General features: G+C 33.7%; 1 protein-coding gene across 1 annotated transcript; it reads right to left on the minus strand.

The window, feature by feature from the left end:
* Window positions 1-26,865, minus strand: LOC139899684 (uncharacterized). The gene is made up of 5 exons (XM_071882531.1): window positions 26,156-26,865; window positions 13,446-14,238; window positions 13,279-13,371; window positions 3,057-3,197; window positions 1-507 (listed from the first exon to the last, which is right to left on the minus strand). Exons 1-5 carry the CDS (start codon window positions 26,863-26,865, stop codon window positions 1-3), a joined length of 2,244 nt encoding a protein of 747 aa, XP_071738632.1.
* Between the last annotated feature and the right edge of the window lie 206 nt (window positions 26,866-27,071).

Raw genomic sequence — 27,071 nt, forward strand, 5'->3', positions numbered from 1 at the left:
CTATGTATTATTTCTGTTAAGAGCTTCAATTTCAAGATTCATAGCCTCAGTCCAATTAGGATCAAGGAATGCTTGTTCATAGGTTTTTGGTTCAAAGGTTTTATTAAGATTAGAGATAAAGTTGTAATTTTTAGACTCAAGATTATTGTAATTAACAACTCTTTCAATTCCATATTTAACCTTGCCATCAACAACATAGTCATCATATTTTTTTGGAAATGCTGTGCTTCTAGAAGATCTCCTTAAAACAGTATTGTCAAAAGAATCATTAGAATTTGAATTGCCCTCAGGGATTGAAGTATTATCTTCATGATGTGTTGCTGTAGGATGATGTTCATTTTCATGAACACTATCACTACTGCCATCACATTGTTCAGTAGCTCTCCCTTTATCATTGGGACTTGAAGTGTTATCAGAAGTTTCAAAAATATCATTAAAGTAACTAGCTTTATTCAAATCATTTGAGTTTAAAACATTTTCAACAGAATCAGAAAAAACAGTTTTAATCTTAAATTTCAAAGGAAAAACAGTTTCATAAAAAGTAACATCTCTTGAATAAAAAAAAAAATTTATCATCAAGACTTAAACGTTTATAACCCTTTTTGACAGTAGAAAAACCAATTAAAATACTTTTAATAGACCTACTAGAAAATTTATTAGATGGATTTAAATCAGTAGCAAAACAAAGACATCCAAAACACTTAAGATGGGAGAGATTATGTTCACTTTTATAAATCATTTCATAACGAGATTTTCTATTCAGCACAGCAGAAGGAGTCCTATTAATCAAATAACATGCAGTTAGAATACAGTCATACCACATATTAAGAGGTAAACCCCCCCCCCCCTGAAACGTAAGGGATCTTGCTAAATTAAGCAAATGCCTATGTTTCCTTTTGAGACGACCCGTCCTAATCCATCTGGACGAATACAATAACATATGGTTACATCGCGAGGTACTTGACCTCTATATGATACATTTTACAAACATTGCACTCGTTTTTAAAAGACAAACTTTCTTTACATCGAAAGTTAACGGCATGCATACCATTTCATAACACATCCAACTATAATTGACTTAATAATAATCTTGATGAGCTCAATGACTCGAATACAACGTCTTTCGAAATATGTCATGAATGACTCCAAGTAATATCTCTAAAATGAACAAATGCACCGCGGAAGATTTCTTTCATACCTGAGAATAAACATGCTTTAAAGTGTCAACCAAAAGGTTGGTGAGTTCATAGGTTTATCATAAACAATCATTTTCATAATTTTAATAGACCACAAGATTTCATTTTTCCATAAATATACATCTCATATCAGGCATTTCGTAAACTGCATAGAGATAAAAAGCATTCATATGGTGAACACCTGGTAACCGACCTTAACAAGATGCATATAGAATATCCCCATCATTCCGGGACACCCATCGGATATGATAAACTCGAAGTACAAAAGCATTCCAAATTTCAGAATGGGGGTTGTTAGTTCCCGTAGATCTACCTTTAGGATTCGCGTCAATTAGGGGCCAGTTCCCTAATTCTTAGGCTACCAAGCTAAAAGGGGCATATTCGATTTCGATCATTCAACCATATAATGTAGTTTCAATTACTTGTGTCTATTTCGTAAAACATTTATAAAACAGCACATGTATTCTCAGTTCAAAAAATATATATTACAAAAGCATTTAAAAAGGGAGCAAATGAAACTCACATATTGTATTTTGTAGTAAAAATATATATGATGATATTGAATAATGCAGGGTTGGCCTCGGATTCACGAACCTATATCATTTATATATATTAAAACATATAATTAAAATCTCAAAATTTCATTTATTAATATATATTATTAATATATAATTTGTAGATATATAAGATTTATACTAAATTCCATTTTAAAAAATATATACTTTATTTTATATCTTAAATTATATGTTGTATATATTTATTTTGCATATGTATTTAAAGTGATTAATATAGTTATTTTGATATCTATATATTTAGTATCATATTAAAAATACTTAATTTCTTGTATGTAAGTTTTTATATAAGTAATGTTAATATGATTTATATATAGTTATATGGAATATTAATATATTTGTAGTATATGTATTAAGTATGTTTTATGTACAAAAATATTTATTTATTTAAAAATGATAGTTTTGATATTAATGATTTACTAATAATAATAATAATAACTTTATTAAAACTGATAGTATTAATAATAATAATAATGATATTGTTATTAATGATACTTTTGTTTAATAATAATAATAATAATAATAATAATAATAATAATAATAATTATTATTATTATTATTATTATTATTATTATTATAATAATACTAGTAGTTACAAGAGTGATACTAATACAATATTTACGAAGTTAATAATAATTTGTATCATTTTTATGCTGATAATAATAAACCTATCCATCATAATAATATTATAGCTTTAAATTTAATAATAATATCATAATTAATACTTTTAATAATACTAGATATAATACTTATACTTATAATAATAACAACAATTATGATACTTTTAATAATTATTATAATACTACTTATAATACTAATTCTAATAATAATAATAATCATAATGATAGCAATAATAATTATATTTGTAATAATAATAACAACATAACAATAATAATAATAATAATAATAATAATAATAATAATAATAATAATAATAATAATAATAATAATAATAATAATAATAATAATAATAATAATAATAGTAATAATAATAATAGTAATAATAATAGTAATAATAATAATAATAATAATAATAATAATAATAATAATAATAATAATAATAATAATAATAATAATAATAATAATAATAATAATAATAATAATAATAGAAATGAAAATTAAAGTGTATACCCTTTCAAAATGCTTTTCTAAAAAGAGTTGCCCCAGACGAGGCTCGAACCCGAGACCTCTCGTTTCACGCAAATACCCTCAACCATCCATCCATCCTCATCTTCCTATTTTAAATACAACCTAGTTTTATTTAATTTACTACTTCCGTTTCTCCTCACATCTTTCTCCAAGTAATCGACAGCAAGCTCAAGAGAAATTGGAGTTGGGTCACGGCCCAACAGGCTAACCGAACAAGCTATCGGCCCAGAACTCCTTACATTTATTTTTGGCCCAACTTCAATATCAAATAAATGACCCAGCTGTTTAATAAAAAGGAAAACTGCAGTATGCGAGAATCGAACATAGGACCTTTAGCTTAACCAACAAATCACTAAACCATCCCTCTACTCTATCATATATGTTTTAATACTCCGAAATAAAAATATAACATATATATTTAATTGTTTCTTCTTCTTCTTCTAAAACATCACTATTACACTCGATATCTTCATCATCATAAACTCATCCCTGCTTCAGCTCCTTCGTTTAAACATGACAGCGAATAAGATGGTAGTGGTGGCAGAGTGGACGTGACTGTGGTGGTGACGGGTTTCGAGGGTTCTGGCCAAAAAAATGGAAACAGTAGTAAAACTCGATCATGACAGCGGTTATAATGGTTGTCGTGGTTTTTCTTGAAGCTTTAACAGAAAGAAAATAAATGGGTGTTGGTTGATTTGTCTACGGTTAAAACAGAAGAAGAGAAAATTATATATAGCGATGGGATGATGGCGGTTTTGGGTTGTGATGGCCGATGGTTGTTGGCTGGGATGGTGGTGGTTGATGACTGCAACAGTATCATATGGTGATTGCATAAATGATGCTTATCTTCAACATAAACTTTTTAGAGAGAGAGGGTGAGGTAGAGAGAGAGATTATTAGAGATGGTTGTTTGCGGTGGCAACGGATGGTGGTATCGTGGTGAGTGATTGTTTGTTCTCGGTCCAAACATAAACGAACGGTAGAAAAACAAAATGGTGATGAGTAGTTTTTGGTGTCTTCCGGTGGCGTTAAAAGGTGAAGTAAAATGGTGTGGTGATCATGGAGGTCTCCGACGGTTGAAGGTGGTTCGATGGTGTTACAAAGTGGTTCATCGTGGTGGTTTTAAGGTGACTCTCGGTGGTAGACTTTCCTGATAGAAATAAGAAGGAGAATGAGATGGGTATAGATATATATATCCCATTCTCTGCATACCTACTCTTATATATTAATTATATAGTTATAATATTAATATTAATTAATAATAATATAATAATAATTAAATTTTCAAGTGGGAATGAAAGAAGCAAGTAAAAACACGGTAAAGCACAGTGAAGCCATCATATGTTTGGTGTTTTGTACCGACAGTTTTTACGGACTGTGTATCGTGCAAAATCAGTGGCGAATAAAAGTGTTTAGAAAAATCTCATATTTTTAAATTAACTATATTTATTTATTTTGGTCATTATGGTATAAAATTCGATCATTAACTATTAAATAAAATTTACATTAATTATTCACTCCCAATCCCAAGTAAAATATAAAAAGTTTTAAAATTTAATAACTAGGTCCTAAATACATTTTTAGTAAGCCTAAAGTTTATAGAACTCATTTTCGAATCGCCGATTATTTTAAAATCATATAAGTTTGAATTTAACTTACTTAATATCAATCGGGACATCAAATGAGTATTACAATCATTTAATATTTATTTTTAATATACTTTATTTCTATATATAAATATATTTTAAATAATAATTATTATAATATACTATTTTTATTTTATTTTACATAATTAAATTTTAATAGAAATAACATATAACATTTCAATTTATATTTTAAATTACCATTTGTATATATATACACACACACATATCTATTTACAATTAAGTATTCGTGAATCGTCGAAACTGGTCAAAGGTAATAGAACACATGAACATAGTTCCAAAATTTTCGAGACTCAACATTATAGACTTTGCTTATCGTATCGAAATCATATAAAGATTAAGTTTAAATTTAGTCACAAATTCCCGGGTCGTCACAGTACCTACCCGTTAAAGAAATTTCGTCCCGAAATTTGAGTGAGGTGGTCATGGCTAACTATAAAAATGTTTTCATGACAAATATGATTTGATAAATAGAATTTTATCATCACTGGGTAATATGGATAAAACAACTCGATTAATCGAAGAGTACAAATGAAGCTATCACTAAATAGTGAAATGAGAAAGACAAGTTTCATCATAACTTTTGACTAGTCATGGTTGAATTTAAAGCAAATCTTCGAAATCAATATAAGATTTGATTCTTAGATGATTAAAGAAATTATGATCCTCTTTAATTAAATGCGATCATCTGCCTTGATTGCTTTGTCTGATATTTTACTATAAATCCACCCTCTTCGTTTCCTTTATATTTTGGGGTTCCATACTTTTGTTTTTCTCTTTTCTACTTTAAGTAAAGCGAATAATGATCCAGAATTCGTAGATATGAAGTTTCGAATGAACATGACTGATGTTCAAAGAGAGAAATTTTAATAGCACTATCTTGATTGGTTGAATTACCAGAATTCAAGAGAAAAGATAGAACTATCAAAATAATATATTCTTGATATGTTTATAGATTAGATAGAATGTAAGAGTCGTGTAACATGGCACATGATGACGTTATGATCTGTGAATCGTCATGTCCCATTAGAAACTCAGCATGACTTACTGTAATATAACCACATTGATCAAGTGTCATTATATTATACTAACTCATGCATCAGTTCCCAACACTACTTCAAAACATCCATAATTCAAATTCGAATTTTTTTCAGAATTTTTTAGAAACTAAAACAGTTTCTTTTATGATTCAGCACAGATAGCGCGGAGAGATAATTAATATAGGACAAGAATATTTATGAAGATATCTTCGGAAATATTAAGGATATTTATAATGAGAGATACCATGATATCTAATAATTTTAGAACCAAAGTGTGATGAAGAAATTTATTCACAATGATTTGGAATGATTAAAGAGTAAAGTAATCGCCAAAGATTTCATTAGCTTTTTCAAAATTCAGAAAACTTGATTCATAGGCTTAAGTGCTTTTCAGAAATTCAGAATTGAAGTTTCGTAAATCCAGGAGATAGAAGTTATATATATATACATATATATATATATATATATATATATATATATATATATATATATATATATATATATATATATATATATATATATATATATATATATATATATATATATATATATATATAAATATATATAATTGTTGTTGTAGAATCGCTGAGAAATTCGAGATTATCGATTGATGCCTCCCGGTATTAGGTATGGTAATTATCGTTACAAGATGTGGATGAGTTCATGATAAGACTCCAACAGATAATATTGTGATTGGTCGGAGAGATTTAAGTCAAGGAGCAACGAGGTTGCTGGTAAGTTTATCGCTAATGTGATGGATTATAAATGGTTCTCCGGTAACGATGATGAAGGTAATCTTTATATATAAAAGTTATAATAAGGCTAATTCGAATGAAAGTCGAAGTTTGATTTGTTGGAGCTGTGACAAAATTGACTAATTTGAAAAAGAATTTCAATGTTATTTTCGACAATAGCAATGCCAAAGAAGCTAGCACAGATACGTGTTGAACGTTTACTCAGGTTCCGAGAGTTTTCAGGTGCATAACTATATGTATGAATATTTTCTTCCGTAGATGAAGTGCGGTTGGTTCATCCTCTAGAGTGAGGTGTTGTCAAGAATCATAATAGGTTTGAACGCGGATTGTAATCGTCAAGATACAAATGAGTTTTAAGATGAAATCAAGTGGCAAACTTGAAGAAATGTTTAGTTTCATATGTTATAATCAATATTTTAATTTATTTTAATTTATTTTAATTGTCCAATGTTATTAGTCCACAGTTGATAGTCCACAGTTAACAGTCAAATAATTCATATATAGTTTAATATATAATATTTGAATTAATTAATACGTATCGTGACCCGTGTACATGTCTCAGACTCGATCACAACTCAAAGTATATATATTATTTGAGAATCAACTTTAAACCTGTATAGATAACTCAAGCATTACTGCATATAGAGTGTCTATGGTTATTCCAAATAATATATATAGATGCGTCGATATGATATGTCAAAACCTTGTATACGTGTCCCGATATTTAAAGTGCGTAAAATAAATAACAAAAATTAAATGACGATAAATAAAGTGCGTAAAGTAAATAATAGAAATTAAATGACGATAAATAAAATTGCGATAAATAAACTGCAATAAATAAAATGTAATCAGTTAGCTAGGAACAGTAGCTCGAAACTGCGATAAATATAATGTAATCAGTTAGCTAGGAACAGTTAGCTGGAAACAGTTAACGTGGATTCTTAACAAAATTTTTCTCATAGTTAATTCGTTTGTTTCTAACAAATTTTATTTTGTCAAATGTTTTTCTTCATTATGCCACTTGTTGGATTCTGATAAGTCAAAATTCAAATATGAAATTGAATGACAATGGTTATTTTGTAGTGAACGGATTCGTATATCTGTGGATGTAAGTAGGATAGTAGATGACCGTTGAATCAGATTCAAAAAATGTACAGTGTAACTTGTTAATGTGAAATTTAAATATTCTTCGGGTATTACTTACCCGTTAAAATATTTTCACCATTAACAGTTTGTACAAAAGAACTTTTTATTACAATCCTTATGAAAATATATATAAATATATATTTTCTTCAGATGTAATCATGGATTTAATGAGTTAATATAATATTAATCTCATTTGATTTACCGTTAGAACAAGCGTATATAATCTCTAAAATATTAGAGATTACATAATCGCCATGTCGAACGAAGATAAATGATGTAGAACGTCATGTAGAATGATGATTATACTCGAGGTATAGATTGTGATGTTGAGGCGTGTGATGTTAAAATTTGGTTTATTGGTGGTACTGGTATTGATGTTGGTGGTACTGTTGGTGCAGGTGATATTGCTGAAGCTGGTACATTTTGCACCATATTTTCCAAGGCTACAACTCGGGCGCGAAGCTCGTTGACTTCTTCTATTACACCAGGATGATTGTCAGTTCGGACGAGCGGATGAATAAGGTTTTGAATTTGAGATAGTATATAATCATGATGAGATACTTGGAAATGAGAGAGAAAATGGTATTACAGACAGGTTCACCGGTAAGTGCTTCAAGTTCATCGTCAAGAGGGAATGTGGTGGATGGAAAGGATCGACTTCTTCGCGTCTCCATCGGTTAAGTCGACTACGAACCCATCAGATGAATTGGGGATGGCTGATTGGTTAATTCATTCTGGTGACACCGCTTTCCGAGGTTAGGTGAATATCCATGTCGGAATAGCTGTCGGAATAACTATCGGAATAGCTATCGAAATCTGAGGGACTCGAACTGGTTGAGGGATTCATCTCGTACGATTAGATGAAGGATTTTTGATAAGAAATAGATTATAGGATGTAGATTAGTACTCTACAATACATAATTTACATATGCATATATAATACTAAAATCCCATAAGTTACGGAGGAATCTACGGAAGCTGTCAGGAAAAGGTAACAATAACATATATGCTAAGATATGAATTTATCTATACATTGTCTATTCAATAGGGGCAGTAAGGCGTGTCTAGACTTTAAGGATGATAAGCAAATAATTTTCGACACTAAATGATAAGCAAAAATTTTGACATGCAGACACGGTCGAAATCCAGACCCACTAATGCATCTAAACAACTATCAGTTAAACACACTAATGCAAGACCTGGTTCGCTAAGACCACCGCTCTGATACCACATGAGACTCATGTGGGGACAACCACCGTCCCACCCAGTGCCTTAACTATCCGGCGACCACTGAGCGTACCTCAGATACTGATTTTAGGGCCTGACTCTCGGCTACTGCCAACCCTCGTAAGGGATCGCAAGAAGTAAGAGCCAATGCTTCGCCACAGGTCACACTGTGAGAACCTCCTTTACGACTAACCCGACACACATGGACGCGGTTATACTATCTCTGATACCAGATGAGACGACCCGTCCTAATCCATCTGGACGAATACAATAACATATGGTTACATCGCGAGGTACTTGACCTCTATATGATACATTTTGCAAACACTGCACTCGTTTTTGAAAGACAAACTTTCTTTACATCGAAAGTTAACGGAATGCATACCATTTCATAACACATCCAACTATAATTGACTTAATAATAATCTTGATGAACTCAATGACTCGAATGCAACGTCTTTTGAAATATGTCATGAATGACTCCAAGTAATATCTCTAAAATGAGCAAATGCACAGCGGAAGATTTCTTTCATACCTGAGAATAAACATGCTTTAAAGTATCAACCAAAAGGTTGGTGAGTTCATAGGTTTATCATAAACAATCATTTTCATAATTTTAATAGACCACAAGATTTCATTTTTTCATAAATATACATCTCATATCAGGCATTTCGCAAACTGCATAGAGATAAAAATCATTCATATGGTGAACACCTGGTAACCGACCTTAACAAGATGCATATAGAATATCCCCATCATTCCGGGACACCCATCGAACATGATATACTCGAAGTACTAAAGCATTCCAAATTTCAGAATGGGGGTTGTTAGTTCCCGTAGATCTACCTTTAGGATTCGCGTCAATTAGGGGCCAGTTCCCTAATTCTTAGGCTACCAAGCTAAAAGGGTCATATTCGATTTCGATCATTCAACCATATATTGTAGTTTCAATTACTTGTGTCTATTTCGTAAAACAGTTATAAAACAACGCATGTATTCTCATTCCCAAAAATATATATTGCAAAAGCATTTAAAAAGGGAGCAAATGAAACTCACATATTGTATTTTGTAGTAAAAATACATATGACGATATTGAACAATGCAGGGTTGGCCACGGATTCACGAACCTTTATCATTTATATATATTAAAACATATAATTGAAATCTCAAAATTTCATTTATTAATATATATTATTTATATATAATTTGTAGTTATATAAGATTTATACTAGATTCCATTTTAAAAAAATATATACTTTATTTTATATCTTAAATTATATGTTGTATATATTTATTTTGCATATGTATTTAAAGTGATTAATATAGTTATTTTGATATCTATATATTTAGTAACATATTGAAAATACTTAATTTGTTATATGTAAGTTTTTATATAAGTAATGTTAATATGATTTATATATAGTTATATGGAATATTAATATATTTGTAGTATATGTATTAAGTATGTTTTATGTACAAAAATATTTATTTGTTTAAAAATAGTTTTGATATTAATGATTTACTAATAATAATAATAATAACTTTATTAAAACTGATAGTATTAATAATAATAATAATGATATTGTTATTAATGATACTTTTGTTTAATAATAATAATAATAATAATAATAATAATAATAATAATAATAATAATAATAATAATAATAATAATAATAATAATAATAATAATAATAATAATAATAATACTAGTAGTTACAAGAGTGATACTAATACTAGTATTTACGAAGATAATAATAATTTGTATTATTTTATACTGATAATAATAAACCTATCCATGAAAAAAATATTATAGCTTTATCATAATTAATACTCTTAATAATACTAGATATAATACTTATACTTATAATAATAACAACAATTATGATACTTTTAATAATAATTATAATACCACTTATAATACTAATTCTAACAAAAATAATAATCATAATGATAACAATAATAATTATATTTGTAATAATAATAACAACATAACAATAATAATAATAATAATAATAATAATAATAATAATAATAATAATAATAATAATAATAATAATAATAATAATAATAATAATAATAATAATAATAATAGTAGAAATGAAAATTAAAGTGTATACCCTTTCAAAATGCTTTTCTAAAAAGAGTTGCCCCAGACGAGGCTCGAACCCGAGACCTCTCGTTTCACGCAAATACCCTCAACCATCCATCCATCCATCCTCGTCTTCCTATTTTAAATACAGCCTAGTTTTATTTAATTTACTACTTCTGTTTCTCCTCACTTCTTTCTCCAAGTAATCAACGGCAAGCTCAAGAGAAATTGAAGCTGGGTCACGGCCCAACAGGCTAACCGAACAAGCTATCGACCCAGAACTCCTTACATTTATTTTCGGCCCAACTTCAATATCAAATAAATGACCCAGCTGTTTAATAAAAAGGAAAACTGCAGTACGCGAGAATCGAACACAGGACCTCTAGCTTAACCAACAAATCACCAAACCATCCCTCTGCTCTATCATATCTGTTTTAATACTCCGAAATAAAAATATAACATATATATTTAATTGTTTCTTCTTCTTCTTCTTCTAAAACATCACTATTACACTCGATATCTTCATCATCATAAACTCATCCCTGCTTCAGCTCCTTCGTTTAAACATGACAGCGAATAAGATGGTAGTGGTGGCAGAGTGGACGTGACTGTGGTGGTGACGGGTTTCGAGGGTTCCCTCCAAAAAAAAAAAATGGAAACAGTAGTAAAACTCGATCATGACAGCGGTTATAATGGTTGTCTTGGTTTTTCTTGAAGCTTTAACAGAAAGAAAATAAATGGGTGTTGGTTGATTTGTCTACGGTTAAAACAGAAGAAGAGAAAAATATATATAGCGATGGGATGGTGGCAGTTTTGGGTTGTGATTGCCGATGGTTGTTGGTTGTGATGGTAGTGGTTGAAGACTGCAACAGTATTATATGGTGACTGCATAAATGATGCTTCGTGATGATCTTCAACATAAACTTTTTAGAGAGAGAGATTATTAGAGATGGTTGTTTGCGGTGGCAACCGATGGTGGTATCGTGGTGAGTGATTGTTTATTCTCGGTCCAAACATAAACGAATGGTAGAAAAACAAAATGGTGATGAGTAGTTTTTGGTGTCTTTCGGTGGCGTTAAAAGGTGAAGTAAAGTGGTGAGGTGATCATGGAGGTCTCCGACGGTTGAAGGTGGTTCGATGGTGTTACAAAGTGGTTCATCGTGGTGGTTTTAAGGTGACTCTCGGTGGTAGACTTTCCTAATAGAAATAAGAAGGAGAATGAGATGGGTATAGATATATATATCCCATTCTCTGCATACCTACTCTTATATATTAATTATATAGTTATAATATTAATATTAATTAATAATAATAATTAAATTTTCAAGTGGGAATGAAAGAAGCAAGTAATAACACGATAAAGCACAGTGAAGCCATCATATGTTTGGTGTTTTGTACCGACAGTTTTTACGGACTGTGTATCGTGCGAAATCAGTGGTGAATAAAAGTATTCAGAAAAATCTCATATTTTTAAATTAACTATATTTATTTATTTTGGTTATTATGGTATAAAATTCGATCATTAACTATTAAATAAAATTTACATTAATTATTCACTCCCAATCCCAAGTAAAATATAAAAAGTTTTAAAATTTAATAACTAGGTCCTAAATACATTTTTAGTAAGCCTAAAGTTTATAGAACTCATTTTCGAATCTCCGATTATTTTAAAATCATAAAAGTTTGAATTTAACTTACTTAATATCAATCGGGACATCAAATGAGTATTACAATCATTTAATATTTATTTTTAATATACTTTATTTCTATATATAAATATATTTTAAATAATAATTATTATAATATCCTATTTTTATTTTATTTTACATAATTAAATTTTAATAGAAATAACATATAATATTTCAATTTATATTTTCAATTACCATTTATATATATATATATATATATATATATATATATATATATATATATATATATATATATATATATATATATATATATATATATATATATATAAACACACACACACATATCTATTTACAATTAATTATTCGTGAATCGTCGAAACTGGTAAAAGGTAATTGAACACATGAACATAGTTCTAAAATTTTCGAGACTCAACATTATAGACTTTGCTTATCGTATTAAAATCATATAAAGATTAAGTTTAAATTTAGTTGGAAATTTCAGGGTCGTCACACATTTCAACCACACCATTTTGTTGAGGTGTGTAAGAACAAGAAGTTTGATGAACAATTCCTTTGCTATTTGTTAAATTGGTTAAACTTTGATTATAAACTCAGTTCCATTGTCACTTCTTAAAATTTTAATATGTTTATTAAACTGATTTTCAATCAACAGAATGAAAGTTTTAATGTTTTCAAAAACTTCATCTTTACTTTTTATTAGAAAAATCCAAACAACTCTAGAATAGTCATCAACAGTTGTTACGAAATATTTAAATCCCTCTTTGGTTTGTACTTTAAAAGGTCCCCACAGTTCAAGATGAACAACTTCACCTAAATTTGCTGTTTTATGATCACTTAAAGGAAAAGGTTTTCTACTTTGTTTAGCCTTATGACATATATCACAAGGTTCAGAAAAATTTTATCTTTTAAGTTAAGTTTGTTTTTGAGAACATTCAAAACCTGGTCTGAAGGATGACCAAGTCTGGAATGCCAAAGATTAACAGAAGAATAACAACTTGCTTGATTTAGATTTTGTTTAATCTTACCAGAGTTAAAGTGTTTATCAAAAATGTATAAACCTCCAGTTTGATTACCAATCCCCTTTATTTGTCTGTTCCTCAAGTCCTGAACATAGCATTTATTATCATCAAAACTAACAACATGTTTATTATCTTTAGAGAGTTTGTGAGCAGACATGAGACTGACACAGTACTCTGGAACAACAAGTACATCGTTAAGAATAATGTACTCATTTATAACCAGATTACCAATGCCTTTGATTAAAGCTTGTGTACCATTGGGATGACCAACAGTAAGCTTTAAACCAGAGATATCAACCACATCACTTAACCCTTGAACAGAGATAGTCATGTGCTGATTAGCACCTGAGTCAATAATCCATCCTTGATGAACTTGTTTTGACTTAGATAGAATAGAATTGAACAAATTTTTGAAGTTTAGATTAAATTTGACATTGGAATTAAAGAAGTTACCTTCCATATTGGCTAATGAGCCAACAGGTACAGAAGGTCCATCATTAATGAGGCTTAGAAGTTTTAACATCTGATCATTAGAAAAAGAAATAGCAGAAGAGGAGCTACTGCCATTATCATTAGTAGAAGAATTATTACTAGTAGAAGCATGATTATTGGACACAGATTTACTTTGATTATTCCATGGTTTATTATTGTTGGTGTTATTGGTATTAAAATTTCTTTTAAACCTTTGAGGATATCCAACAATTTCAAAACACCTATCAATTGTATGCCCAATTTTATTACATTTAGTGCATTTAAGATTAGGATTAGGACCTCTGTTATTATTAAAAGCACTTTTACCAATATTTCTGTTGTTAACATTATTAGATGTTTGAACTGCAAAGGCTGTAGTTTGAGTTTTGTTACTAATATCTTTGATAGAACCGATTCTGTGTGATTCTTATAACGACCCTCATTTTTCCATTCTATATATTTTTAATATTAACTGCCCAAACAACATAATTAAAACTTAATAATTAAACTTTAATCCATAATTGTTAAGTATTAAGAATTATAAAACATATTAATTAACTTTGTGCAATAATTGACAAGTTAATAAAAGATAAAAATAATAAGTTAATTTACTTCCATGAACAAAATGTAATAAACTAAAACTTAATGTATGTAACTAATTAATCTTAAACAAGTTTGGAATCATTTAAGCTAATCTAAAGTACAAGGACTAAAACGAAAAAGTTCCAAACCATCCCTTTGATGCCCTAACCGAAATTTAAAGGGGTAAAATGACCCTTTTGCCCTCCCAAAATCGGCCACCATCACCACCCATGCAAACCCTAACTTGTTCCCTAAGTACTCCTAACTAATCCCTAATTCTAGATCTTTCTAACCTCACCTATAAATAGAGGTCTAGGCTAATGCTTTTCATGTACCAAATCATTCTATTAATCCTCTCTCAAAAATCACAAATCTCTCTCTCTCCCTCTCTTGGATTTCGACCAAGAAAACACACCACACCACCACCATCTTCAAGTGATCTTCAAGTAATCTTCAAGTGATCTTCATCGTGTTCTTCGTGTTCATCAAGATCTTCAAGTGTGTTCTTCGTTATTCAAGTGCTTTGATCTTCATCACCAAGTTTTCTCATTGTTTTCTTGTTAATCTTCATCAAGGTAAAAAAACCCTAGATCCAAATCTTTTAAAATTCTTGTTTCAATTCATGTTTATATTCATAATAATATTCATGCATGATCTTAACATTCATATTGTTCATGTAAAAAAAATATAAATATACATATACATACATACATACATACATACATACGGTTATAAAAAAAAGAGAAAAGGTTTAGATCTTGAAAACCTTAATGATTCACCAAGATTGTGTTAATGTTTAAAAATGGTAACAAAATATACATATACATATATACATATACAATCGGCATATGTATATACATATACTTACCGATTTAAAAAAAAAAGTTTTGTTAAATCTTAAAAACCCTAAAGATTTGTTAAAGATTTGTTAGAGATTTGTTAGTGTTTAAAAAGGAAACAAAATTTATACACATAATATATATACATATGCGACATATATATACATATATAAAAAAAATATTTTTATATATATACATATACATACGGTTATATATATATAAAAAATAAAATAAAAACTATATACATATACACGATATATATATATATATATATATATATATATATATATATATATATATATATATATATATATATATATATATATATACTATATATATATTTAAACCCTAATTAACCTAACCCTAATTTATTAAAACCCTAATACAACTTAACCCTAAACATTAATTATATAACCCTAATAATCATTACCTAATCATTACTTTCCTAAACCCTAATCATTAAATACTACTTTAATTAATTAAACCTAATTAATTAATACTACTACTTATTACTTAACCCTAACTACTAATACTACTTAACTAATAAACCCTAATACTACTAATCATTTACTTAATACTACTTATACTATACTACTACTTAATACTTACACACTTATACTACTACTAACACTTATAATATACTACTTATAGTATAACATACGATTACAATAGTCATTCACGGTAGCGTGAGGATTACTTGAACGTCAACGCTACTTAAGGCCTAGGGTGATCCTTGGTACCACTATGGGACGCTTGTGGATCTCGAATGCCAAACTTAGATTTTGGTCAAGAAATCCTGGGCCAACTGGTAACAATTGATCATTCTGGTGACTCGACGGTGGAATAGATGTTCGGGTATGGTGCACAATGTCAAACCCGACTATGGTGATCATACACTCACTTGCACACTTAATAAGTGGTAGACTTATTAAGGACAACTCACTAGTGTTTAACACTAACTTACTAAAAATGGAAACTTACTAAAAGTGGAAACATACTAAGAATGGAAACTTAGTGAAACAAACTACACTTAAACACTTGCATACTTAAACTTAAACTTGGCAAAACATTTAACTACTCTTAAATGTCATTAGATTGACTTTCTGCTCACATTCATCCAACTCTTCTATTCCAAGGAATAGCAACTCTTCTTCTACTTACTAAGGTGAACTTCATAGCCCCATTTTATATTGTGCACAACTTATTTAACTTTTTGGGGTGAGACACATGCTACTTTTACTATTTACAATTTAGACACAAGTACCAACTGTTGAACTATGCTATACCTGGCTGTGTCCTGCTAAGTCCCTACAGTGATATTTTTAATTGCTCGTTAAATGCATTCTTAATTATTGGGGGTAGGCATATCGGGAGTAATGTCCCCGATACATTTGACTAAGTCTTTGTATGTAAGACCCAAATATTTATTGTACATAATGTATTTATGGTGTACGATGCGTGTATGAAGTTTACGTGTTGCTTGCTCGGACGCCGAAGGAAACTGGACGTTGTCTGAAGTGACGAGGTGTGTACGTATCCTTTCAACCCCAAATAAAGTTTGTGTTGATGTTCCAAAGCCTTACCATTGGAAAGGAAATCTTATCACGTTTCCAACGATATTTGATTCATCAAAAACGGAGCTACGGTCAAAAAGTTATGGCCAAAACAAGAAACTGAAAACTGACCTGAAGGTTGGAGCGGCGCTCCACCTTTCGGCGCGGCGCGCCGAACCCGTCTGATGCAATTTTTCAGCCTTTTTAAAAGGTCTAAATGAAGGGTACTTTGGTCTTTTCACTTGGGGTCGGTTTGGGGTCATCAAAACTGATCCTTTGATCAGTTTGGATCACATTTTCACTCATCAAACACTCCCAACCTTATCTAGTGAGAGAGTAAGAGTTTTAGAGAGAGAGGTGGATTTAGAGAAGAAGGAGGCGGATTCTCATCAAAGCTCGAGTTCTAAAGTTGTTCCTCTCGTTCATGGCTACGCGGTGATAGTATTGGTAAGCTCAAACTCCGAATTTCATCTATTTGATTTGATATTCAAGTTAGGGTTTGAGTTAGTTTGATGAAAAACCCTTTTAGATGATGAAATGGGTTTAGTGATGCTAGTAATTGGGTTTATTGTTAATTGTTGGTGGATTTTGGGTTGGTGAACTAATTGGCAATGTTTAGGACTTGAAATTGAGTTTAATCACTTAAGTTAGTGATTATGGAAGTATTGAAACCCATTTAAGGTTATTTGGTTGACTAATTGTGACTTTGGGTCAAATTAGGGTTTGGTGGTGATTATGACCCATTTGGCGATTTAATGAGGTTTATAAACTTAAAATGGATTAAGTTGAAGTATTAAACCGAGTTAAATGTGTTTTGGTGTTAAAACTTGTAAATGGTGAGATTTTGACTTAATAGGTCAAAACTAGGGTTTTAGTGTCAAAATGGGTATGACGCGTGTTTAACATTTGAGTTCGGGTTTAATTGGCGTATTAGGACCATTCTCACTTGTGTTAGTGATTATTGGTTAGTTTTGGGCACGGTTTGTGCTTGGAAGTGCATTTGGGTCGAAATTGCACTAAGTGACGAATTGGGTTGATTTGTAAATCCACTCTAAGTGTATTGTTGTAATTGTGATAATGGAATAGGTACTTTCCATTGGCGAGTTGCGGATTACTTGGAAGCATTCTTCAAGACTTCAAGGTGAGTGATAATATCCTATGTGCATATGTATGTGTAGGATGGGTGCGGGTCGGGTGAAGTGATTCTCGGCTATAGAGCTCACTTCACATATAGATGGATTTGATGGACTTTTGTATGAGTCCAATTGGCACGGTTGTGCGTTTTGGTTGACCATCTTTGGCGAAGTACGCGTTCGCGTGTACATTATCACATGTGGTTGTGATGTGGTTGATATAACCCCAATGGCGAAGGGTATAATATTGAGAAGTGAATCGCGTGTGTATTCGGATTCACGATGACGCGTGTGGTTTCGGTCATCTTATTGTATTGTGGAAATGAATCTCGTGTAGTTCGGATTCATGGTGACTCGTGTAGTTCGGTCATCTTATTGAGGTAGTAATCTCGTGTGGTTTCGGATTACTAAGGCTCGTGTAGTTCGGCCAACCTCGATGTTGTGAAGATAGTAATCTCGTGTGGTTTCAGATTACTAAGGCTCGTGTAGTTCGGCCAATCTTCATTGTGGTATTTGGTTCTCGGTATTGGGTTAAGGTGTTAACCTTGTTCGTTTATATTGTTATATATTAATGTATTGTTGTGTTGTAGCTAACCCTCCGGGTGTAGATATTTGGCGTTGTTCACATCGTCGTTGGTGAACTTATATTGTTGTTGTATCTTTAGCTCGTTGCTTAGAGATCGTACGGTATGCTTAGTGTAGTGCCTTATATGGATGCCTCGGTATGCGGTATTTGTTATTTTGTGGCGTTTCCATTTTATACATATATATGTATGTAGTATATTATCATTCACTAAGCGTTAGCTTACCCTCTCGTTGTTGACTCTTTTTATAGATTGCATGTGGATGGTGGCTCGGGTGAGCGCGAGGATTAGAGGACTTGCATAGTTTGCGTAGAAGGCTTGCTTTTGGATTTATTAGGATTGGGTAGCGTATCCCCAATCGCCATGCTCGGCTTTGTTTTGTATTAAAAGTCTTATGGTCGAAAATTGTATTTTGATACTTAAAGGGTAATTTGGGTTAATGTGGGCCCCGCTTCGTAAACTAAATTTTATTAATGGAACGCGCTAGTTTTCATATATTGAACATGCGGCTAAAAGCGTTTTGTCTAAATACGTAGGGAACTAGTCAAACATTTTCGCATTTAAGAACTTTTTGGACAGTCCACTTTGGCGCGCCGCGCGGCCTATATGGCGCGCCGCGCAACATGCTGTTCAGGAAATTTTTTTTTATTTTTCTGTTTTCACGTGGTTTTGTCGTTGGATGGTTTGGGTTGTTACAAGTGGTATCAGAGCATGGTCTAAGGGATTTAGGTGACTTGAGATAGGTGCCTAGACTTAGACTTGTGTGTGCTTAAATTGTTGCGGGACTTGTAGGATTACGGTTCGGAATGGGTTTGGTTAGTGCCTTGGCTATAGGTTGACTAACGTTTATATTAGTAATGCGGATATTATTAATATGTTGTCGTGTTTTGATAATAATTCTCGCGTGTGTTTGTACCGCGTAGAATTTTGGTTGTGTTTGTGTATATCATCGAGCGAGACGGTCGTTGTATTAACGAGTCGATGCGGCATGTGTGCGTAATAAGAACTTGCAAACCTTATTACGGGTGCAAATCGTGTCTAACAAGTGATGTACGATGAGTGTTTAGCAAGATGGGGCTGTGTCGTGCGTACGGTTTTACACGTTCGTGGACTAATCGTTTTGCATTCTTTAGAATGACGACGCGAAACGAGACCGAGGCGAATGACGCGGAGTTTAACACTAGGGTTGCGGCCGCCGTTGCGGAGCAAAAGGGTGCGTTAGAAGAAAGAATGGAAAGGAGGTATTCCGAACTTCAAAGTAGTGGTGAAATGGTGCGTTATCTTAAGAGCTTCATGAGGACTAAACCCCCGATGTATGATGGAAATCCGGATCCTTTGGTAAGCACAACTTGGATTTCGGACGTCGAAGGGTGTTTCCGTACTATTGATTGCCCTCCCGAGAGAAAGACGAGACTCGCTACGAGTTTGTTGCGGGGTAGGGCAAGGGATTGGTTGGATGGTAAGATTGATCTTGTCGGTGGCGAGACGTTTATGGCTTTATCGTGGGACGACTTTAAAGAGGAATTCTTCGAGGAGTTTCGAACTTCGACCGATTTGTGGGAATTGCGTAATGAGTTGCGAAATTTGCGACAAGGATCTATGGATTTGAGTACTCTCAAGACGACCTTTATGGCGAAGGCTCGTTTTTGTCCGGAGTATTTGGGGAATGATCGTTTGTTGATGGGAGATTTCTATCGGACCTTGAATGATGACTTGAAAAGTAAAATTAGCCGGGGTCAAGCGAAATCGTTTTCGGAATTATTCGACTTGGCTAGAGGTTTCGAGTCGTATTCACGATCGAAAAAGGGTAAACCTTCAAGTGAGCGAAGGGTCTTTTCTTATGGTGCTCCGAGTAAGAGGGCTAAGGGTCCGAGTGTGAGCACGGGTGGTACGCGAACGGGTATGTCGGATTCTAGTGCGGCTAGATGTTACAATTGTGGCGTGAGGGGTCACAAGTCTTGGGAATGTTCGGTACCAAAGGGTGATGGTATGGTGTGCTTCAATTGCAAAAAAGAAGGACATCGTAAGTCGGGATGTCCCAAGTTAGCGGGGACGGGTGCGGCCAGGAGACGTTAAGGTACGTTTAATTTTGATAAATATGTCTTCTGATTATTTATTAAATGCCGTTTGAGTTTGAGTTGCGTGCCTTTGTTGTGCATGTTATGCTATGGGTGACGTTCCTAATGGAAGTACCCTATGTTGATGATTGATTGACGGGCGAAGGGCATAAGACTTGGTGCAACCAAGCATTCCTTAGTATTTGAGAAACGTTTCTACCAAGCCACGGAAATGGTTTTGGTGTTTGGTTGTTAAGCGCGTGTTCGCTTTTATGTTGAAGTGACGAATCATGAGGTTCGTCGGTTGGTTGGAACCCTTGAGATCGAGTGTATTAAATCTCGATGTGTGTTGGTAATGGAGTCTTTATGACGCGACATTAGGTGCCTCTTTTATACCTACTAGCGTGGTGTTCGACTCCGATTGTGTTGCGGTACACTTTTCATACAAAGTGTTTAAGGGTTGGTTAAAATCCTTCGTGTGCTCAAGGTTGGAGCAAGATGTGATAATGGGTCGTGTGAGCCCAATTGTTGGTAAAGTCTACCTGTGGTAGCATTGTGCGGTTGTACGAGTTGTGGATATTGAACGTGGTTCTAAGTGAGGGAGTTACACTCCCGCACGAGGAAGTTTTAGTGTGAGATTTCGGATGATGCTATTGGTAGATCCGGAAAATGTTGTCGAGACCTGGTTGGGTCGATTTGTGGTAGAGTACAATTTCGGATAAATTGTACTTATGGTTTGGATTTGAATCATCACCGAGGTGGTAACGTGGTAAATCTCGTTGAGAGATAATGGACGTGTTTGGCGAGCAAGGTGAAATCCTCCGGTTAAGGGAGGTGTGTGTCGGGTTCTCTTGTGGAGAATTATTGTTTGGTACCTATGTTTGGTATAGGTGGTTCTTGCTCGATTATGGTATGGTTGTTTGATGAAGCATGATCTTTAGGGTCCGCTGACTTCGTCATGGGAATACGTGATTGGTGGAGCATGACTTTCGGGGTCCGCTGACTTCATCATGAGCGTGGTGTTATATCGGTGAAGCATGATCTTCGGGTCCGCTGACTTCATCCGGTGTTGAGATTGGTGGAGTATGACCTTCGGGGTCCGCTGTCTTCATCAAGGGAGTAGTGTTATGTCGGTATGGTGTAACACTATCGGGAAATACGAGTACCGGTGGGAAATGCGAGTACCATTCCTATGTTGAGATTGTGAATCGCGTGTAGTTTCGGATTCACGATGACGCGTGTGGTTTCGGTCATCTTAACTAAATGAATCTCGTGTAGTTCGGATTCATGGTGACTCGTGTAGTTCGGTCATCTTATTGAGGTAGTAATCTCGTGTGGTTTCGGATTACTAAGGCTCGTGTAGTTCGGCCAACCTTGATGTTGTGGAAGTGAATCTCGTGTAGTTCGGATTCACAAATGACTCGTGTGGTTTCGGTCATTGTGTTGTGGAAGTGAATCTCGTGTAGTTCGGATTCACAAATGACTCGTGTGGTTTCGGTCATTGTATTGAGGAGTGAGTCTCGTGTAGTTCGGATTCACAAATGACTCGTGTAGTTCGGTCATTCCTCCGGGATAGTGACTCTCGTGTAGTTCCGATTCACTATGGCGCGTGTAGTTCGGCCATTCTCCATTGTTGTTGTGGTGAAGGTAGTGAGTCGCGTGTAGTTCGGATTCACTAGGGCGCGTGTGTTTTCGGCCAGCCTTCGTGTCGTGTGATCTATTGGTTGTTTGATACACCAATGGTAGGGTCGCAAGGACCATGTTGCGGGAACTATCGGTCGTTTTATACGTCGATGGTGGGGTCGTGAGGACCATGTTGTGGGATTAGTGAGGCGATAGCCGTGTTTCGATCACATGTTTGTTACGGGTGTGACGATGGTTGATTTCGTACACCTTGGGTTTTGCGTTTCCATAGTCGTTTTGGGCGCTATCGGTTCTAGCCGTTGGATTATGATGTTACGGTAGTTGTGTATTGGTCGTATGGCGCACTACAAGGGATGTTTAGTGATTGGTGTAATCCGTAAGGGTTCGTTTGGTTCGGTCTTCATCGTTTCGGGTTGTTGACCTTAGGTCGATATTTGGTTGTTTTTAGCATTGTACTTGGAAAGGGTACACTATAGGGTTGATATCTCGGTACGAGATCGATTGAGTTTTCCTGATGAATGGGGGATTGAGCAGGTTTTAGTGCTCGGGTTTTAGTTTCGATAAAATTGCGGGTGACGATTTTAGTTGTTAAAGGCGATTCATTGGGAAGAATTGCTTAGAAAAGTCGGATTGGGACTTATAATTGAGGACCGTTGAGTAGTTCCGAATTGGTTAAGTGGAGAAGATCACGAGAACGTGATCGATTTTAAGTGGGGGAGAGTTGTAAGACCCAAATATTTATTGTACATAATGTATTTATGGTGTACGATGCGTGTATGAAGTTTACGTGTTGCTTGCTCGGACGCCGAAGGAAACTGGACGTTGTCTGAAGTGACGAGGTGTGTACGTATCCTTTCAACCCCAAATAAAGTTTGTGTTGATGTTCCAAAGCCTTACCATTGGAAAGGAAATCTTATCACGTTTCCAACGATATTTGATTCATCAAAAACGGAGCTACGGTCAAAAAGTTATGGCCAAAACAAGAAACTGAAAACTGACCTGAAGGTTGGAGCGGCGCTCCACCTTTCGGCGCGGCGCGCCGAACCCGTCTGATGCAATTTTTTAGCCTTTTTAAAAGGTCTAAATGAAGGGTACTTTGGTCTTTTCACTTGGGGTCGGTTTGGGGTCATCAAAACTGATCCTTTGATCAGTTTGGATCACATTTTCACTCATCAAACACTCCCAACCTTATCTAGTGAGAGAGTAAGAGTTTTAGAGAGAGAGGTGGATTTAGAGAAGAAGGAGGCGGATTCTCATCAAAGCTCGAGTTCTAAAGTTGTTCCTCTCGTTCTTGGCTACGCGGTGATAGTATTGGTAAGCTCAAACTCCGAATTTCATCTATTTGATTTGATATTCAAGTTAGGGTTTGAGTTAGTTTGATGAAAAACCCTTTTAGATGATGAAATGGGTTTAGTGATGCTAGTAATTGGGTTTATTGTTAATTGTTGGTGGATTTTGGGTTGGTGAACTAATTGGCAATGTTTAGGACTTGAAATTGAGTTTAATCACTTAAGTTAGTGATTATGAGTTAGTGATTATGGAAGTATTGAAACCCATTTAAGGTTATTTGGTTGACTAATTGTGACTTTGGGTCAAATTAGAGTTTGGTGGTGATTATGACCCATTTGGCGATTTAATGAGGTTTATAAACTTAAAATGGATTAAGTTGAAGTATTAAACCGAGTTAAATGTGTTTTGGTGTTAAAACTTGTAAATGGTGAGATTTTGACTTAATAGGTCAAAACTAGGGTTTTAGTGTCAAAATGGGTATGACGCGTGTTTAACACTTGAGTTCGGGTTTAATTGGCGTATTAGGACCATTCTCACTTGTGTTAGTGATTATTGGTTAGTTTTGGGCACGGTTTGTGCTTGAAAGTGCATTTGGGTCGAAATTGCACTAAGTGACGAATTGGGTTGATTTGTAAATCCACTCTAAGTGTATTGTTGTAATTGTGATAATGGAATAGGTACTTTCCATTGGCGAGTTGCGGATTACTTGGAAGCATTCTTCAAGACTTCAAGGTGAGTGATAATATCCTATGTGCATATGTATGTGTAGGATGGGTGCGGGTCGGGTGAAGTGATTCTCGGCTATAGAGCTCACTTCACATATAGATGGATTTGATGGACTTTTGTATGAGTCCAATTGGCACGGTTGTGCGTTTTGGTTGACCATCTTTGGCGAAGTACGCGTTCGCGTGTACATTATCACACGTGGTTGTGATGTGGTTGATATAACCCCAATGGCGAAGGGTATAATATTGAGAAGTGAATCGCGTGTGTATTCGGATTCACGATGACGCGTGTGGTTTCGGTCATCTTATTGTATTGTGGAAATGAATCTCGTGTAGTTCGGATTCATGGTGACTCGTGTAGTTCGGTCATCTTATTGAGGTAGTAATCTCGTGTGGTTTCGGATTACTAAGGCTTGTGTAGTTCGGCCAAACTCGATGTTGTGAAGATAGTAATCTAGTGTGGTTTCGGATTACTAAGGCTCGTGTAGTTCGGCCAATCTTCATTGTGGTATTTGGTTCTCGGTATTGGGTTAAGGTGTTAACCTTGTTCGTTTATATTGTTATATATTAATGTATTGTTGTGTTGTAGCTAACCCTCCGGGTGTAGCTATTTGGCGTTGTTCACATCGTCGTTGGTGAACTTATATTGTTGTTGTATCTTTAGCTCGTTGCTTAGAGATCGTACGGTATGCTAAGTGTAGTGCCTTATATGGATGCCTCGGTATGCGGTATTTGTTATTTTGTGGCGTGTCCATTTTATACATATATATGTATGTAGTATATTATCATTCACTAAGCGTTAGCTTACCCTCTCGTTGTTGACTCTTTTTATAGATTGCATGTGGATGGTGGCTCGGGTAAGCGCGAGGATTAGAGGACTTGCATAGTTTGCGTAGAAGGCTTGCTTTTGGATTTATTAGGATTGGGTAGCGTATCCCCAATCGCCATGCTCGGCTTTGTTTTGTATTAAAAGTCTTATGGTCGAAAATTGTATTTTGATACTTAAAGGGTAATTTGGGTTAATGTGGGCCCCGCTTCGTAAACTAAATTTTATTAATGGAACGCGCTAGTTTTCATATATTGAACATGCGGCTAAAAGCGTTTTGTCTAAATACGTAGGGAACTAGTCAAACATTTTCGCATTTAAGAACTTTTTGGACAGTCCACTTTGGCGCGCCGCGCGGCCTATATGGCGCGCCGCGCAACATGCTGTTCAGGAAATTTTTTTTATTTTTCTGTTTTCACGTGGTTTTGTCGTTGGATGGTTTGGGTTGTTACATTGTATTACTTGATAATGAAATTAAACCGACAAGGACAGATCAACTTGTCATTGGGGCAAACTTGAACGTTTAGTCTACATATCACGAAATGGCATAACTTTTTGATCTGCGAGATCAACTTTATAAATAAAAATCTTGTGGTCTAAAACAACGGTCAAACATATTTGTTTAACCTATGATTTCACTCAACCATTTTTGGTTGACACTTTAGCATGTTTTGTCTCAGGTGCTGATTGATCAAGTTTACTTATCTACTGCTTAGATGATGCTACTTGGACTTAGGATCAAGAACTATCGCATTTATTATTCTTGCATTTGAAACATTTACTTTATTGTAATTTCAATTCTTGTATCGACATTTCATTTTCCGCTGCGTACTCAATAAAGTTTGTTTTTATCATATACTATTTGTTCTCGTATTATAATATGTTGGTTTATTTGATATTAAGTCACATTTCACCCAGGTCCTAACTGGGGGTGTGAGAATTCTTCTCTAGAGATTACAGCATAAGCAGTTTTGACATCAGGGAGAGGGTCCCTTAATAAAAGATTACTTCTAACGGACATATAGACATCATTTGAGCCCATTAAAAATTGCATTAGTTTGAGTCTGTTGTTATTATTAGTGACAGATGTTTTAGCATCACAATTACAAGGATTAGCAATAGCATTAGCACAAGTGCAGACAGGTGTGATTAACATAGAATCATATTGTTTCCAGAGACTATTAAGATTGTGATAATACTCAGATAGAGGACTATCATTTTGTTTTAGATTGTTAATCTTTTGATGTAAATTCAAGATCACAGAACCATCAATCTTATCATATGTTTCTTTCAAATCATTCCAAAGAGTTAAATCACTAGTACTAAAGATTTGCCCATTATATAATTCTTCAGATAAAGTACCAAGCATCCAAGATAATACAACAGTGTTACACCTTTCCCATTGACTAGCAAGATTAGCATCTGTTAAACTTTTAACACAAGTTCCATTAATAAAACCAAGTTTGTTTTTAGTACCCAATGGAAGAAGCATTGACCTACTCCAAATATTGTAGTTTTCAGTACCTTTTAATTTTATAGAAATGATAGGTGTACCAGATGTAGTATCACATGGATGCAAATACAAAGGATCCCCAAAATGAAGATTGTTAATCAAAGTTAATGTTTTATCCCCCATGTTAACAAATAAGAAGTAAACAGATAAACAAGCAGTAAAAGAATAGCAGATAGCAGATAAACAAGCAGTAAAAGAATCAAAACTGACTGTGCTTGATCAGGTTTTTACCAATCTCTATGGATTGGGATCAAGAGTTGGGCACAGGGTTGTAATCTTTCAAACAAGAAACAATAATAAAAAAGATAATAATAAAAAAAGAAAGGTTT

The sequence above is a fragment of the Rutidosis leptorrhynchoides genome, chromosome 3 (assembly GCF_046630445.1).
Source record: "Rutidosis leptorrhynchoides isolate AG116_Rl617_1_P2 chromosome 3, CSIRO_AGI_Rlap_v1, whole genome shotgun sequence".
Taxonomy (NCBI): Eukaryota; Viridiplantae; Streptophyta; class Magnoliopsida; order Asterales; family Asteraceae; genus Rutidosis; species Rutidosis leptorrhynchoides.

Excerpts from the sequence above, each read along its gene's own strand:
- LOC139899684 (XM_071882531.1), bottom strand. The coding sequence starts at position 26,865 with ATGGGGGATAAAACATTAACTTTGATTAACAATCTTCATTTTGGGGAT. Across the intron at positions 13,372-13,445 it reads TTGGTCATCCTTCAGACCAG|GCTAAACAAAGTAGAAAACC; the intron begins GTTTTGAATGTT and ends ATATGTCATAAG. Across the intron at positions 508-3,056 it reads TCGATTACTTGGAGAAAGAT|ATTAAAACTGTTTTTTCTGA; the intron begins GTGAGGAGAAAC and ends TTGAAATTTAAG.